Below are 17,290 nucleotides of genomic sequence, written 5' to 3' on the forward strand. Positions count from 1 at the left end.
CTTTAATCACCTCATCTGTGATGATGACAGTAGAATCTTACAGTATAAATATAAGAGCTTTTAATCATAGACACTTACGATTAATGATGACCTCTGTCTCCATCATGTGATGTTCTTGTAGAAGTCTGCAATAATATCTGTTGGAGTCGCTATAATCATAAACAGTGGTGCGGCTTTTCACACTGAAGCCCTCAGTGTCTCTGTGTGTCTGTGTATCTTCAGCAGGCAGAGCGACTCCTTCTCTGTCCAGCCACACAACCTCAGGTTCAGGTTTCCAGCCTCTGGACTCACACACTAGATTAATCCCTCCTGAGTGATCATAACTCTCCATCCTGATCACTGGGTGGCTTCCCTGAGCTACAGGCAATCAACAAAGTATTGCTTTAAATATATTGAAATCATGTTCAACTGTTAACCCCCATAGAGGTGATTATTTTATGCTCATTTTCAGTTTAAAGACTGTTCTTAACATGGTCAAAGAGAATACTATGAAATGTAACACTAAATATAAAACTTTACTAATTTCACGAATTTCCTCATCAAAATCACCAACTTGCGTACCAGATCCCATACCTACATGTTTTTCAAACCGATAATACCAGGAGCAGTCAAACCTCTTCTAAAAATAATCTGTTCTTCCTTCAGCACTGGCTATGGACTTAAATCCTTTCAACTAGCAGTTATCAAACCCCTGATTTAAAATCCTGACTCAACCCCTGTCTGCTGTTCAACTATATCAAACCTCTCCGTTATCTCCAAGATCCTAGAAAAGGCTGTGACACAGCAGTTATGCTCACAGGAATAAAATTCATGAAACGTATCAGTCAGGATTTAGACCTCATTATGAGGTCTAAGTAATGAGACACTAGTTAAAATGGTAACTAGAAAATGTTGTTCAGGAAATGGCCCTCTCCTGGCTCAGGTCCTATTTGACTGATTGTTATCAGTTTGTAGATGTAAATGGAAACTTCTCTACACATACTAAGGTAAAATGTGATCTTCCACAAGGTTCTGTTTTAGGCCCAGACTTTTATTATGAAATTATTCATAAACATGGTATTAGTTTCCACTGTTATGCTGATGACACACAGGAAACTACACATGGGAAACTAATACCAAGTTTAACCAAAGCCAGATGAGAGACCCAGTGTTTTTTCCCCAGAAAAAAATTAAAGCCCTAAATTCTGGCATGATAAAACACAGACAATTGAGCGCCAACAGCGCGAAGCGAAACTAGGGGGGCATGCCCCCCCCCCCCGGAAAAGTTTTTAAAAATAGATGCTCTCAGGTGCATTTTCAGGGTCTCTGAGAGGTTTTAGATCCATGATTATAGGATAGATTTTACCAGTGTTTCAATGATTACTGACCTAAATAGTATTAAATGTATACACATTTGAAATTTCACCTTAAAGTTCAACATGCAAGTTAAACTGTTTTGTTATAGATTACTTAGGTATACGATAGATTTGAAAATCTACGGGGATCCCTTGCACTTAATTATCTATGATCAAGTAGTGTCGTAACAAAAATGTGCATGAAAATATGAACAGCGGTTTGCTCCATCTTATGCAATCCAATGAAGAGAATCGATCATCATGACCTCCTGTTGATCACAAAGGGATCTGAAACTCAGAACTGCCACCTTAAAATAAGTTGCTGTATTACTATAACTGTAATGATTTAGAATGTTTCTGATGCAATTATCATAATATATGTGTAACTAAGATACACTGAAAAGAAAAGTAAGGCAGCTGCATATTATAAAGTTTAAATTTTTGCACTTTATTAAATGGACTAGATTAAAGGAAAAAAAACTTAATTCATACATTTAAGTTTGCAGAAAGATTATGTACTTATAAACACATTCATGAATGATAATAGACTAGGTCAAACTTTTGTGATTTAAAATCAGTCGGCTTTGTCCGTCTCGTGGGGGACAACATCGGCAGCCAATGAGATCGCTTATAATGAATCGGAAACTTCCGAGATGTCTGACGTTTTCTTTCAATATTTTTATTGGACGGTTTGAACACGTGATCTTGACATAGCCAACAGGTTAGTTTGTTTACATCATACCACGCAGACATACTACTTTGACAGAATCAACACAAACATTGGGAAAAAAGGCCGCTTGTTTGACACAAATATCAGTCAATACGTAAATGGATCTGTTATTTGCTCTCCTATGTATCTCGTTACTTGTGGGTAGGAAATTTAATGTATCGGTATAAATCTAAGCGTATCGGATTTTAACTAAAGCGACTAAGCGTATCGGCAGGCAGAGCAAGCGTATCGGGCCTGACACACTAAAACACTTTGGGGAAAACCATGTTACAGTGGTGCTTGAAAGTTTGTGAACCCTTTAGAATTTTCTATATTTCTGCATAAATATGACCTAAAACATCATCAGATTTTCACACAAGTCCTAAAAGTAGATAAAGAGAGCCCAGTTAAACAAATGAGACAAAAATATTATACTTGGTCATTTATTTATTGAGGAAAATGATCCAATATTACATATCTGTGAGTGGCAAAAGTATGTGAACCTTTGCTTTCGGTATCTGGTGTGACCCCCTTGTGCGGCAATAACTGCAACTAAACGTTTGCGGTAACTGTTGATCAGTCCTGCACACCGGCTTGGAGGAATTTTAGCCCATTCCTCCATACAGAACAGCTTCAACTCTGGGATGTTGGTGGGTTTCCTCACATGAATTGCTCGCTTCAGGTCCTTCCACAACATTTCGATTGGATTAAGGTGAGGACTTTGACTGGGCCATTCCAAAACATTAACTTTATTCTTCTTTAACCATTCTTTGGTAGAACGACTTGTGTGCTTAGGGTCTTTGTCTTGCTGCATGACCCACCTTCTCTTGAGATTCAGTTCATGGACAGATGTCCTGACAGTTTCCTTTAGAATTTGCTGGTATAATTCAGAATTCATTGTTCCATCAATGATGGCAAGCCGTCCTGGCCCAGATGCAGCAAAACAGGCCCAAACCATGATACTACCACCACCATGTTTCACAGATGGGATAAGGTTCTTATGCTGGAATGCAGTGTTTTCCTTTCTCCAAACATAATGCTTCTGATTTAAACCAAAATGTTCTATTTTGGTCTCATCCGTCCACAAAACATTTTTCCAATAGCCTTCTGGCTTGTCCACATGATCTTTAGCAAACTGCAGATGAGCAGCAATGTTCTTTTTGGAGAGCAGTGGCTTTCTCCTTGCAACCCTGCCATGCACACCATTGTTGTTCAGTGTTTTCCTGATGGTGGACTCATGAGCATTAACATTAGCCAATGTGAGAGAGGCCTTCAGTTGCTTAGAAGTTACCCTGGGGTCCTTTGTGACCTCGCCGACTATTACACGCCTTGCTCTTGGAGTGATCTTTGTTGGTCAACCACTCCTGGGGAGGATAACAATGGTCTTGAATTTCCTCCAATTGTACACAATCTGTCTGACTGTGGATTGGTGGAGTCCAAACTCTTTAGAGATGGTTTTGTAATCTTTTCCAGCCTGATGAGCATCAACAATGCTTTTTCTGAGACCCTCAGAAATCTCCTTTGTTCGTGCCATGAATCACTTCCACAAACATGTGTTGTGAAGATTAGACTTTGACAGATCCCTGTTCTTTAAATAAATCAGGGTGCCCACTCACACCCGATTGTCATCCCATTCATTTAAAACACTTGACTCTAATTTCATCTTCAAATTAACTGCTAATCCTAGAGGTTCACATACTTTTGCCACTCACAGATATGTAATATTGGATCATTTTCCTCAATAAATAAATGACCAAGTATAATATTTTTGTCTCATTTGTTTAACTGGGCTCTCTTTATCTGCTTTTAGGACTTGTGTGAAAATCTGATAATGTTTTAGTTCATATTTATGCAGAAATATAGAAAATTCTAAAGGGTTCACAAACTTTCAAGCACCACTGTATGTTCATTTAACATAGGCCGACTTACGACCAGATCGGTTTATGACCGGTCAGTCGTAAGTCGACGACTACCTGTATTTAAAACTCTGCAGCCAGAGTCCACACACACACTAAACACTTGGCCCACATCACCCCATCCTCCAGAAGCTCCACTGGCTCTTCTATCTCACATTCAGTACAAAATTCTTCTGTTTACATTTAAATACTCCCTGGCCATGCTCATCAATATCTTATGGAATTATTTCAACCCAACTCTCCCCTTCACAGTCTCAGGTCTTCATCTTCTGGTCTGTTGTCTGTCCCCACATTTAAATTATCCACCATGGGTTCCAGGGCATTTAGGGTTGCAGCCCCCAAGCTGTGGAATTCTCTCCCTCAGTGTCTTTGGGATTGTACATCTCTTCCCAAATCTTCTCTCTTCTCTCTCTGCTGTTCCTCCTCTCCTGAGCACTAACTGTTCTATCTTTTTCAATGCTTCGAACAGATCTGTTATCTTTATGCTCATGTAAATTGTCATTTTGTGTTTTCCTTTCCTGTGTCTCCTATCTGTGTTTTCTTTTGGTTGATTTGTTTCTCTTTCTGTCGTGTCATTACTCTGTAAAGCATCCTTAGATGGGTGAAAGGTGCTATATCAATTAAACTAGTTGTTGTTGACTTAACCTGCTGATAGAGAATTACTCTCTGTTTAGACAGTACCACACTCATTCATTTAAACAAACTTGCACATCCTGATGAGGTGCTGCCTGTTTAGACAGTGAAGGAGCTTCCTGACATGTAAACTGAACATTTAAGATTTTACAGGAGGCTCAAGCATCTGGACATTTTCATGGACTTAAATGATCAGTCTTTGAGTGCTCAGAGCTTCACGCAATTCACTGCTTTTCCTGTTCTATAGATGCACCTTCCACAATCTGGGTCACAATCTGGGCCTAATAAAACCTCTGAGTATGAAATCAGTCAAAAGAATTCTGAGAGAGATTACATTTTGGTTCATTTCTTTAAAAGAAGTGATTAAGATTCTTAATTCCTGATTGTGCTCAAATTCATGAGAGTTCAAGAAAAGTTCTAATGAGTCAGAAGTTGATAAAACAGCTGTAGTCAGACACAAAGCATGTATTTTTAGGAAAGGTTTCAAACGGCCAAAATGATCATGAGATAATTAAATGAAAATTGTCAAATTTTTGTGATGGAACTGATTTCATCTTAAAAACAGAGAAGCAGCAACACAGAGCTGGAGTGATGATTTCGACACATCAGGAGAGAATAAATAGAGAGCACCGTGTCCAGCACGACCATCTGCAAGGACTTGAAGAGGGAAAGGAACAATACTGTCATCACTAAGAAAGCAGAGCAGAGGATGTACTTTCTCCCCCAGCTGAGGAAGCAGGAATATTGAGAAAGTCGTCATAGGCTACTCTTTGATATTGAGATGTACCTCAGTGTATTCTCTGTCAATATTCCTTCTTCCTGTGGCCTGGTTGCTTTACTGTTTGCGAGGCCTGGGACCAAATGACATGTGTGACGCATTTCCCTCCAGTTAAAAAGACAGACAGTGCGTTCTGACAATCAGCGACGATCCTTATCAATAACAAGTCCCTACGACTTCTGAGAGAAGTTAATGTTGTTGTATTTTTGATTTTGCTGTTGTGTTTTGTTATTTGCCGTTGTGATTACCGATTTCTCATTGTGTTTTTTGATTTGTTGTTTTGATTCTTTATTTGTTGTTGTGATTTGCCCTTCAGGGCCACTGTGGTAAATGTGCACTGTAGGATCGCTATAAACTGACAACAAATTCTTTGTACGTTCAGGTTTGGACCCGTCCTGCATGTTTTAGTGTTTCCCCTTCAGCTAATTAACAGCCCTTCCTGAGTTAAATCAGGTGAGTTCGAACAGCAAAAACACATTTCACTGCATAAAGCTTCAGTGCAGAAATGGATCTTACCCTCGACAACGATGTGAACAGTGATGTCATCATACCAGGATTTGTCCTGAATGAGACACTTATATCTTCCTTCATCAGAGACTCGGAGAGGTGAGAGTTTGAGTGAAGCGTTGCCTTTCTGTAGCTCCTCTTTAAATAGTGATGTTCTTCCTCTGTAGGGCTGAGCCTGATCTTCATTTCTGTCTTTATGATCCTTATAGAGATGCACTAATGAAGCTCTTTCCTCTAGTCTCAACCATTCCACTGTCATGTCCACAGCGCTGGTGCTGGGTTTGAGAAAACAGGGCAGAACCAGATCTTCACCAGCTACAGCAACAAGAGGAGCTGCTGGACCAACCACCTGGAATCGCTCTGTGTTTAAAAAACAAACAAACAAACAAACAAACAAACAAACAAACACATTACATCAGTCTGTAGCGCCTGCGATATGCAATGTGCTCAGGACCAGTGTGTAGGTTCGATAAGAGTAGTAATTATGTAATAAAGATACCACAGACCGTGAGAAGTTTTAACTGCCGGCGTACTTTTATCGAGAAAATGGGATGAAATCGGTACACCAAGATATGTGATTATGCCATGAAATGCAAACATCAATTGCAGATAACATCAAAAACTAATAAAATAAAACTTATCAAATATTTGATATTCTTGTTTTATATTCCCCCTTTTCCCTATAGGTTTTGTTCAAGTATTCAGGTTTCAGTTGTTAGTAATCAAACTAAAGGTTATTTTATCCTCTTTTAGGATTTAAGTTCTCTTTTTCTAATTTTAGGCCTATTTTAGTTTAATCCCCCATTACTTTTGTCTTAATGATTCACTTTTTACCAGAATATATTCCAGTTAATCATTAAAAAAAGGAAACTTTATCTGTCCACATTCACAATTCACCTGAGAAAATGAAATACAATTGTTATTAAATTTGTCCACTGCAATTCACAAATCACCATAAACAGTTCCTGCTTATCAGCCTTGAAATGTCCAGATAGCATGCAGGGCAGACCGCAGTGAAAAAATGACAACCAGGGGTGGGCAATTATTTTTTTCCATGGGGCCACATGAGAAACAGAAAATTTAGTGGAGGGCCGGACCAAAAGGCTGAACTAAATTCTGCATAATATTAATTGTATTTCTTTATATAAAGCAATAAGTAACATTGTTTTTACAAGCTGCTAAGACTGGTAAGAGTATGGAAAAAACGAGGTTGCCTTACAAAAAATGTCATTTATTCAATCAAATTTCCCAAAACAATGGTTATCAAAATGTGAACGTTTGTACCATTTTTTTTTCAGTCACATTCACCCCAAAACACAATAAAGACATCACAATATTTTCTTTCTACTCCAAATATCAAGCAAGATACATCAGATTATAATAATGATGCCCACATTTGTAGTCTAATCACCTCATTTGGTGTTTTTCAGTTTTTCGGATCTGCTCTCCGCAAACCAAACACACGGCTTTATCTCTGACTTCAGTAAATAAATACTTAGCAGGCCATGTTTTGTTGAAAGCCCTACATTCGGCATCTACCTTTCTTCTTTTTGCGGATATTTTGGGGGCGAAAGTCTTCTTGTGACCTGCTAGCAACAACGTCGATTCGGTGTAGGAATCAGATCTATAGATCGGCTCCGGCGCCTGCTGGTGACGTCACACTATGTGATTGGCTGGACGGTTTGAAGGATGACGTACAAGTTTGTGGTTGGTCTGGACAAATTACAGAAGTAGTTATCGCAGGATTAGGTTTCGTGGGATTTCATGTCATGTTGCGCGCATTGCGTTTTTGTTGAACACAACTTCAAAATAAAAGCAATGCACATTCAGAAAAGAAAAAAAGAAGAAACCGGTTGTACGAATCGCGATTCAGTCCATGCATGAGGTAAAATTAGAAAATACGTTTATTTTGTGCGCACGCAGCCTGGCAACGGAAGCAGTAAGCTTCCCAATTGATTCTGGGACAGACTAGCCTACTTATCAATCATTTAAACGTGGATATATACTGTTCTCAGCATCAACATGTCTGATTGTTGCGTATACGATTGTACGAATCGCTATTCCACCGGCGGACTAAAGTTTTATAGGATTCCTAAAGGATCACACCCATTTCAGATAGGGCTGTGCTCGTTTGCCATCAGTTGCTCACGATATCGTACCATATATATCGCGATATATCGAGTTAAACGATGTCTTTAATGCATTGTAAGCAGAGGGCGCGAATACGTTTGGCGCCAAAATTATTCAATCAATGAGTCTCGAGACGAGGCCATGGAGACATGGGGGACGTAATTAGCGGCTTGCAGCGTCTGTAGCAGAGCGCATTGAAACTTAACAATCTACTGATAACAACATACCGATTGAGCCACTTCCAGTTGATATTATCCAAGCAAACTTCAGATTTGGGTCAGCAAATGTCTAAAGATGTTATCTACTTCGTGATTTGTTGTGTTTCAATCACAAAAGTCGGACAATAAAGGCACAAATGACAGAGATATTGGATACTAATTAGACGACAAACAGCCATTACGGCATGCTGCTGCCTTAAGACACTGATTCTGATTGGCTGGCTTATAATACACCAGCCAATCAGAATGAGGGTTTCAAAAAGTAGTTTGGATGAAAAAAAGGCTCATTTCTAGTGCGCATGCCCTGAGTAACTGGAAGTGCCATTTGTAAATAAAAACCTTTTTGGTTGGAACAGGTTGCAAGCATGAATTTCCATCAATTTCTGGCATGAAACATGCTTTAAATCAAGTGAAAATTGATGACAACCTGCTACAGAACCGGGAGATATGCATGAAATATGTCATATATGGGATTTTCAAGTGAGTAAATGATATCGTATCGTACCCCCGAAATCGTGCATGATTGAGTATCGCGAGCTGTGAGCACAGCCCTAATTTCAGAGCAACAGACGGCGGCTGTGGCTATATCAGGTAAGGTTATTTATCTACTGATTTTACTGGAAGCCTTGTTTACATTGATTACCTGCATGGTGTAGAATAATAATCAAAAGCAGCTTAAGTTGTTGGATAAACTGACGTTAGCTTTGGCTAGTAGCACTAGCTGCTAGCTTGCTATGCAGCTAAAGTTTTATTAGATTTGCCCATTAGCTTGCTAGGCAAAACAAATGTGTTTGTGTTTTACAGGCGAGATGTCATTGGACTCCAGTAGTCCATGGCCCTGTACTACGAACGGAGGTTAACCTACCCAGAAGTAACCCAGGGTTCCCCCGCTAAACCGGGGTTGACAAAACCTGGTTATCTTGTTTGGGGTTAAACGGTACTACGACGCCAGTTATGAAGTTGATTTGTTGAACCTGGTTTAACCTAATCAGGGTTAATGCGCGTTCACGTTAAAGGGGAGGTTATCAGCGCAAATCCCCACTGTTCACAATGGCACGGTCGCCGTACTTCACGGAGGAAGAATGCGCTGTCATAATGCAAAGCTACGAGGAGTTCAAAACAACATTAAGAGCAAAATCTAACACAGCGGCTGCCAATAAGGAGCGGCAAGCATGTTGGCAACGAATTGCCGATCGGGTAAATGCGCAAGTACATTCTCCCTTCTACATGTTCCAGAACAGAAGTATAGGATGAGAGAAAGCTTCATGATCAATCACAAGTCACAGAAAATGGTCCTTCGACGTGGCCCCAGTCATATATAGCTTGTTTAATGTCCGAAAAATCCTGAATAAAATTTGGTATGGTAAATTCATGGAGTAGCCTACTTAAGCTGATATGTGCACAGAGTCACATGAATTAGGATGACTGACTGTTCAGTCCCTTTGACTAAGTTGGTGTACGGTATGTCCTGTGAACATTTCAGAGGCAACAGCAGTGCCAAACGCACCTGGCAACAGGTGAAAATGAAATATAAAAACATCATTCATAATGGTGTGCGCGTGCAAGCAAGCATTCATTTGCCTTTTATTTATTCAAGTTTTATCTGTTTGCCTAATAGTTCAAATTGTTTTGTACATAGTTTATAATGTTGTTGTGTGATATTAATGATAATATTGTGGGAAAACTTACTTTGCACGGACGTTCATTTAATTTATTCTATCGTCATTTTGTTTGTTCTATTTTTGTGTATTTTATTTATTTATCTGTTTGTCTAGTTGTATCTATTTTTCTAATAATAATATATTTTTTGCATTAATAGTTTGTTTTTTCCTATTAAAATAATCTTGTGTTCTTGTTATAACTTTATCTATTTATCTGACTGTTTAGTTGTATCTATTTTTGTTACAATTTCAATATTTTTAATATAGAAAGTTTGTTTTTTTCTATTAAAATGTTCTTGTGTGATAACTAGTTCTTGTGTTATATTTATTGTAGTTGTATCTATTTTGTATCTCAGACTTAAATATTTTTGTAAAACAAGTGTTTTTCTATAAAATATTCTTGCGTTCTTGATAACTATGTTCTTGAGTGGGTTCTTTTTTTTTTTTTACAGAAAAGCCGTTCTGCATGGACATTCATTGAAGCCCTCATTGTTTTTTAATGGTTATTTATGAGCGTTTAGGGGTTACAATAATGTAAGTCTAGGTTGCTTTATATAAAAGGCATGTCCAGAAATATTGATGTCACTGTCTAAGCAGAGGGATCTGGCTTCTTTAGACGCTGTCTTCTTAAAACTGAATAAATATTTTAAAAGAGCCAAATGAGCCAGTCTTTTGAACGGCTCTTTTCAAAGAACGGATCACAAAGATGCGGATCCCATCAAAGAGCCATAAATCCCATCTCTAATCTGCGCTCCGATATCGCACGGGTCATCCAGGTACGCTGGCATTGTCTCTAGAGGAAATGTCGGTGGAGAGGTGGTGTTTAAAAAGGGTGTGGTTAATCGGAAACCTCGGGTTAACCAAGAACATAACCTGAGACGAGCAGGTTTGAGATGCAGCGTAAGTTGCCATGGCAGCATACCTCGGTTTGAACATAGCCAACTTTCGTAGTATGGGTTAATCGGGAAGTTACGCTGCACGTGATCAAGTTACTCTCGAAGTTACCCTGGTAAGCCAGAAAACCCGCTTCGTAGTACAGGGCCCTGATTTTGTGCCATCTGTGTTTACATACACAAAACAAAGCCAGAACCCAGGTGGAAAGATGGACAGGTAAGATTAGAGTGGCTCTTCTCAGTCGTTTTTTGTTTTGTTTGTTTTCCTCTGTTGCATAAGCCAAACCTGTCAACCGGTAATGTAACGTTAGATCTAGCTTTGCCGCTCCACCTCGTTAAGTCGGTGCTACATTGTTTTGGTGTCTACATCTGCTGTTTTGCATTTTTTTGATAATGTTCTCATTCCAGTCCACACGTTTAACCACCTGCAGCCGCCGTCTGTTGCTCTGAAATGGGTGCGATCCTTTAGGAATCCTATAAAACTTTAGTCCGCCGGTGGAATAGCGATTCGTACAACCGTATACGCAACAACCAGACATGTTGATGCTGAGAACAGTATATATCCACGTTTAAATGATTGATAAGGCAAAAAAAAAAAAATAATAGTGTGTTTCCGGTAACATGAAATACTAAAATTAGGTCGGTAGGTAGGAAAAAAAATTTTTTTTTCTTAATTTTTTTTTTATTTTGTTCGAAAAAATTAACACAAGTAAACATCTTACAAAATAGTATTTTGGCACAGAATCCTTTATACCACACATCATAATTGTGGCAGCGGGGGCGTGGTCAAGTGCCGGTCTGTGACAGGAGGGTGGAGTCAGGGAAGGTAAGTGGCAGAATCACTACACCTGAGAGCAATTAACCTGTTTGTGTGTCTTCCCAGTGACCGCGCCCTATATCAGGAGGGAGAGCAGAAGGAGCTCATCCCCTGGACGAGACACTAGTGTGTGTGTCTCAGTGTGTTTGGAATATATATATATTGTTAGACTGAAAAGTGTGGCAATAAAGCCTCTGTTTACACCTGATCTCTGTCCTGTCGTCCTCTGTGCTCCACCCACCAATACTGAACCGCTATAGTGGTGCCGAAACCCGGGATCTGGAGCACAGCAGCCTCACAGCCCCATGGAGTCCTCCCCGTTTGCTGAACTGGTCCACGCCCTCGCCACGGCCCAGCAAAGCCAGCACCAGGCGCTACTGACCCTCCGAAAGGAGCAAGAAGAGCGGTTTGAGGCCCTGGTGTTGGCCCAACAAAAGATTGACAGGCGTTCCGGCACCTCCTCGCGTCGGCGGGGTCCACCAGCGATCCTACCGCGGGCCCGTCTCCCCTCACTGTCACCAAGATGGGCCCGCAGGACGACCCCGAGGCGTTCCTCACGTTATTTGAACAGGTCGCCGAAGCCTTGGGGTGGCCGATGGAGCAGCGCGCGGCACGCCTTCTCCCCCTGCTAAGGGGAGAGGCACAGCTGGCCGCGCTACAGCTCCCCGCCGACCGCCGGCTGGCCTACGCGGACCTCCTCTGGGCCGTCCTCCAGCGCGTGGGGCGCACATCAGAACAACGGCACCAGCGCTTCCGCGCGCTGCGGTTGGAGGAAGTCAGCCGGCCGTTCGCGTTCGGCCAGCAGCTCCGGGATGCCTGCTGGCGGTGGTTGAGGGCCAACGATCGCGACGCCGAGGGAATCGTCGACCAGGTGGTACTGGAACAGTTCATCGCCCGCTTACCAGCGGGAACCGCGGAGTGGGTCCAGTGCCACCGCCCGGCGTCGCTGGATCAGGCAGTCGAGCTGGCGGAGGATCATCTGTCGGCTGTCCCGGCGGCAGGACAGCAGATGGCATCATCTCTTCTCTCCTCCTCTCTCTCTCTCTCTCCCCCTCCTCCTGTGTCCCGTCCTTGCCCCATTCCCCCACCGCGGAGGCGGGGGCCGGCACCACCCCAGCCGGCCCGCCGCACCTGCGGTGCCCTCCCATTTCTCCCTTCTGTGTCTGTTTCTCCCCCACCTCAGATGAGTGAGCCCCAGATCACCGGTGCAGAGGGAAAGCCCGGGCCGGTTTGCTGGCGCTGCGGGGAGCCGGGCCACCTTCAACAGCAGTGCACAGCAATGGAAGTGGGTGCGGTGGTTCGGATCCCTGACGCGCCAGAGGCCGCCCTCGAATTCTCTCCCTCAGTGTCTTTGGGATTGTACATCCCTTCCCAAATCTTCTCTCTTCTCTCTCTGCTGTTCCTCCTCTCCTGAGCACTAACTGTTCTATCTTTTTCAATGCTTCAAACAAATCTGTTATCTTTATGCTCATGTAAATTGTCATTTTGTGTTTTCCTTTCCTGTGTCTCCTATCTGTGTTTTCTTTTGGTTGATTTGTTTCTCTTTCTGTCGTGTCATTACTCTGTAAAGCATCCTTAGATGGGTGAAAGGTGCTATATCAATTAAACTGGTTGTTGTTGACTTTTAACCTGCTGATAGAGAATTACTCTCTGTTTAGACAGTACCACACTCACTCATTTAAACAAACTTGCACATCCTGATGAGGTGCTGCCTGTTTAGACAGTGAAGGAGCTTCCTGACATGTAAATTGAACATTTAAGATTTTTCAGGAGGCTCAAGCATCTGGACATTTTCATGGACTTAAATGATCAGTCTTTGAGTGCTCAGAGCTTCACGCAATTCACTGCTTTTCCTGTTCTATAGATGCACCTTCCACAATCTGGGTCACAATCTGGGCCTAATAAAACCTCTGAGTATGAAATCAGTCAAAAGAATTCTGAGAGAGATTACATTTTGGTTCATTTCTTTAAAAGAAGTGATTAAGGTTCTTAATTCCTGATTGTGCTCAAATTCATGAGAGTTCAAGAAAAGTTCTAATGAGTCAGAAGTTGATAAAACAGCTGTAGTCAGACACAAAGCATGTATTTTTAGGAAAGGTTTCAAACGGCCAAAATGATCATGAGATAATTAAATGAAAATTGTCAAATTTTTGTGATGGAACTGATTTCTTCATCTTAAAAACAGAGAAGATGCAACACAGAGCTGGAGTGATGATTTCGACACATCAGGAGAGAATAAATAGAGAGCACCGTGTCCAGCACGACCATCTGCAAGGACTTGAAGAGGGAAAGGAACAATACTGTCATCACTAAGAAAGCAGAGCAGAGGATGTACTTTCTCCCCCAGCTGAGGAAACAGGGATATTGAGAAAGTCGTCATAGGCTACTCTTTGATATTGAGATGTACCTCAGTGTATTCTCTGTCAATATTCCTTCTTCCTGTGGCCTGGTTGCTTTACTGTTTGCGAGGCCTGGGACCAAATGACGTGTGTGACGCATTTCCCTCCAGTTACAAAGACAGACAGTGTGTTCTGACAATCAGCGACGATCCTTATCAATAACACGTCCCTACAATTTCTGGGAGAAGTTAATGTTGTTGTATTTTTGATTTTGCTGTTGTGTTTTGTTATTTGCCGTTGTGATTACCGATTTCTCATTGTGTTTTTTGATTTGTTGTTGTGATTTGCCCTTCAGGGCCACTGTGGTAAATGTGCACTGTAGGATCACTATAAACTGACAACAAATTCTTTGTACGTTCAGGCTTGGACCCGTCCTGCATGTTTTAGTGTTTCCCCTTCAGCTAATTAACAGCCCTTCCTGAGTTAAATCAGGTGAGTTCGAACAGCAAAAACACATTTCACTGCATAAAGCTTCAGTGCAGAAATGGATCTTACCCTCGACAACGATGTGAACAGTGATGTCATCATACCAGGATTTGTCCTGAATGAGACACTTATATCTTCCTTCATCAGAGACTCGGAGAGCTGAGAGTTTGAGTGAAGCGTTGCCTTTCTGTAGCTCCTCTTTAAATAGTGATGTTCTTCCTCTGTAGGGCTGAGCCTGATCTTCATTTCTGTCTTTATGATCCTTATAGAGATGCACTAATGAAGCTCTTTCCTCTAGTCTCATCCATTCCACTGTCATGTCCACAGCGCTGGTGCTGGGTTTGAGAAAACAGGGCAGAACCAGATCTTCACCAGCTACAGCAACAAGAGCAGCTTCTGGACCAACCACCTGGAATCGCTCTGTGTTAAAAAAAAAAAAAACACAGTATATCAGTCTGTAGCACTTGCGATATGCAATGTGCTCAGGACCAGTGTGTAGGTTCGATAAGAGCAGTAATTAAGTATGTAATAAAGAGACCACAGACCGTGAGATAAGTTTTAACTGCCAGCATACTTTTATCGAGAAAATTGTATGAAATCGGTACACCAAGATATGTGATGATGCCATGAAATGCAAACATCAATTGCAGATAACATCAAAAATAAAATAAAACTTATCAAATATTTGATATTCTTGTTTTATATTCCCCCTTTTCCCTATAGGTTTTGTTCAAGTACTCAGGTTTCAGTTGTTAGTAATCAAACTAAAGGTTATTTTATCCTCTTTTAGGATTTAAGTTCTATTTTTCTAATTTTAGGCTTATTTTAGTTTAATCCCCCCTTACTTTTGTCTTAATGATTCACTTTTTACTAGAATATATTCCAGTTAATCATTAAAAAAAAAGAAAAGGAAACTTTATCTTTCCACATTCACAATTCACCTGAGAAAATGAAATACAATTGTTATTAAATTTGTCCACTGCAATTCACAAATCACCATAAACAGTTCCTACTTATCAGCCTTGAAATGTCCAGATAGCATGCAGTGCAGACCGCAGTGAAAAAAATGACAAAATGAATGTCCAGGCTATAGACCAGGGGTGGGCAATTATTTTTTCCATGGGGCCACATGAGAAACAGAAAATTTAGTGGAGGGCCGGACCAAAAGGCTGAACTAAATTCTGCATAATATTAATTGTATTTCTTTATATAAAGCAGTAAATAACATTGTTTTTACAAGCTGCTAAGACTGGTAAGAGTATGGAAAAAATGAGGTTGCCTTACAAAAAATGTCATTTATTCAATCAAATTTCCCAAAACAATGGTTAACAAAATGTGAACGTTTGTACCATTTTTTTTCAGTCACATTCACCCCAAAACACAATAAAGACATCACAATATTGTCTTTCTACTCCAAATATCAAGCAAGATACATCAGATTATAATAATGATGCCCACATTTGTAGTCTAATCACCTCATTTGGTGTTTTTCAGTTTTTCGGATCTGCTCTCCGCAAACCAAACACACGGCTTTATCTCTGACTTCAGTAAATAAATACTTAGCAGTCCATGTTTTGTTGAAAGCCCTACATTCGGCATCTACCTTTCTTCTTTTTGCGGACATTTTGGGGGCTAAAGTCTTCTTGAGACCTGCTCGCAACAACGTAGATTCAGTGTAGGAATCAGATCTATTGACCCATCCCACGTGACGTCACGACAAATGCGGCTGCCATTTTGGACATGAACTACCAGTAGTCTACCACAGCCAACAACGAGGAACGACGGCGAAGCATCGAAAGGAATATAGCCATCAAAGAAAGTTTTTACTTTCAGCAAGACTTCCATCATGCCATTATATTGTTGTGCACCTGGATGTAGTAACCATCAACACACAAGGCAAGATTTATCATTTTATCGGATCCCGACAGATGCTGACCGATGGAGAAGATGGATGGTCTCTAAAATATTGGCAAAATGATGTTTATTGACATAGCAATCGTGTGTAACAGGAAGCATTTGCATATCCGAAGTGTTGTGTTTACATCAAAGATAAAATAAACCGATATGACAACAACTGCTGCTGCCAGGTTGGGGACACAAACTACTGTAGTAGAAAGGAAGTGTGCCAACAGTGCCAACAGACTTCCTTTGTGGTCGATTCTGCTTTAAGGTAAGATGCATTTAATTATTCGTCTGCTGTGGGTTTGGAATCGGTAGCCTGACCGATTCGTTCATGTTTGTGGTGCCATTTGTTTGTTGAAGCGTGTTGAAATGGAAGATTGGTTGTTGACATGATTTCCAGTGATGCTTTGGTGCTGCTGTGGATCAGATGTGTTGAGTAGCCTGACTGTTTTTTTTTTCTTGCGTGTGGTATCATTGTTGACGCGAGGTTGTTTTTTGAACATGCCAATGCGGACACGATTTCCCCTGATGAGTTATGACTTCAGATGCGATGCGTGTGTGGAGGTGTGGAGTCCGCGTGATATATGCGTAAGATAGGCTTCTCATGTGTTTGGAGATCCGCGCTCTGAGACAAGTGCAAGCACCCCCCCCAGGGAAGAAAAGGGACCCCCCGAAAATATCGGCATAGTTCGAACACTGGGTTGGAAAAAGTAATGGCAAATAGTGAGTGCACAAACCATAGAAGGTAAACTGTACACAGCGCCAGGGCAGTGTGATGGTATGCCTACTTTTAGATTGTGTTAGCTTATCAATGAACACACTTGTCACTCACCGAGTTTCACGTCTTTACGACGGATACTTAAATGTGTGTTAGGTATTATTGTTGCAGTCTAAGCAGTCATTGTAGCAGCTAGATGAGCGAGAACCGAAAGGGTCTGTGCCATAAACCGTTATTTCTTCATGTCCA

General features: G+C 41.1%; 1 protein-coding gene across 4 annotated transcripts in view; it reads right to left on the minus strand.

The window, feature by feature from the left end:
• The window catches only part of LOC132866538 (butyrophilin subfamily 1 member A1-like), a 164,491-nt gene that overhangs the window by 47,362 nt on the left and 99,839 nt on the right, over window positions 1–17,290 (minus strand). For all 4 annotated transcript variants that reach the window (XM_060899484.1, XM_060899424.1, XM_060899387.1 and 1 more), the window contains 3 exons: window positions 14,491–14,841; window positions 5,887–6,237; window positions 79–357 (listed from right to left, as the gene is read on the minus strand). In XM_060899484.1, the coding sequence (XP_060755467.1) occupies window positions 79–357; window positions 5,887–6,237; window positions 14,491–14,841 (981 nt within the window). The remainder of the gene's footprint in view (window positions 1–78; window positions 358–5,886; window positions 6,238–14,490; window positions 14,842–17,290) is intronic.

This window comes from Neoarius graeffei, chromosome 1 (assembly GCF_027579695.1).
Source record: "Neoarius graeffei isolate fNeoGra1 chromosome 1, fNeoGra1.pri, whole genome shotgun sequence".
NCBI lineage: Eukaryota > Metazoa > Chordata > Actinopteri > Siluriformes > Ariidae > Neoarius > Neoarius graeffei.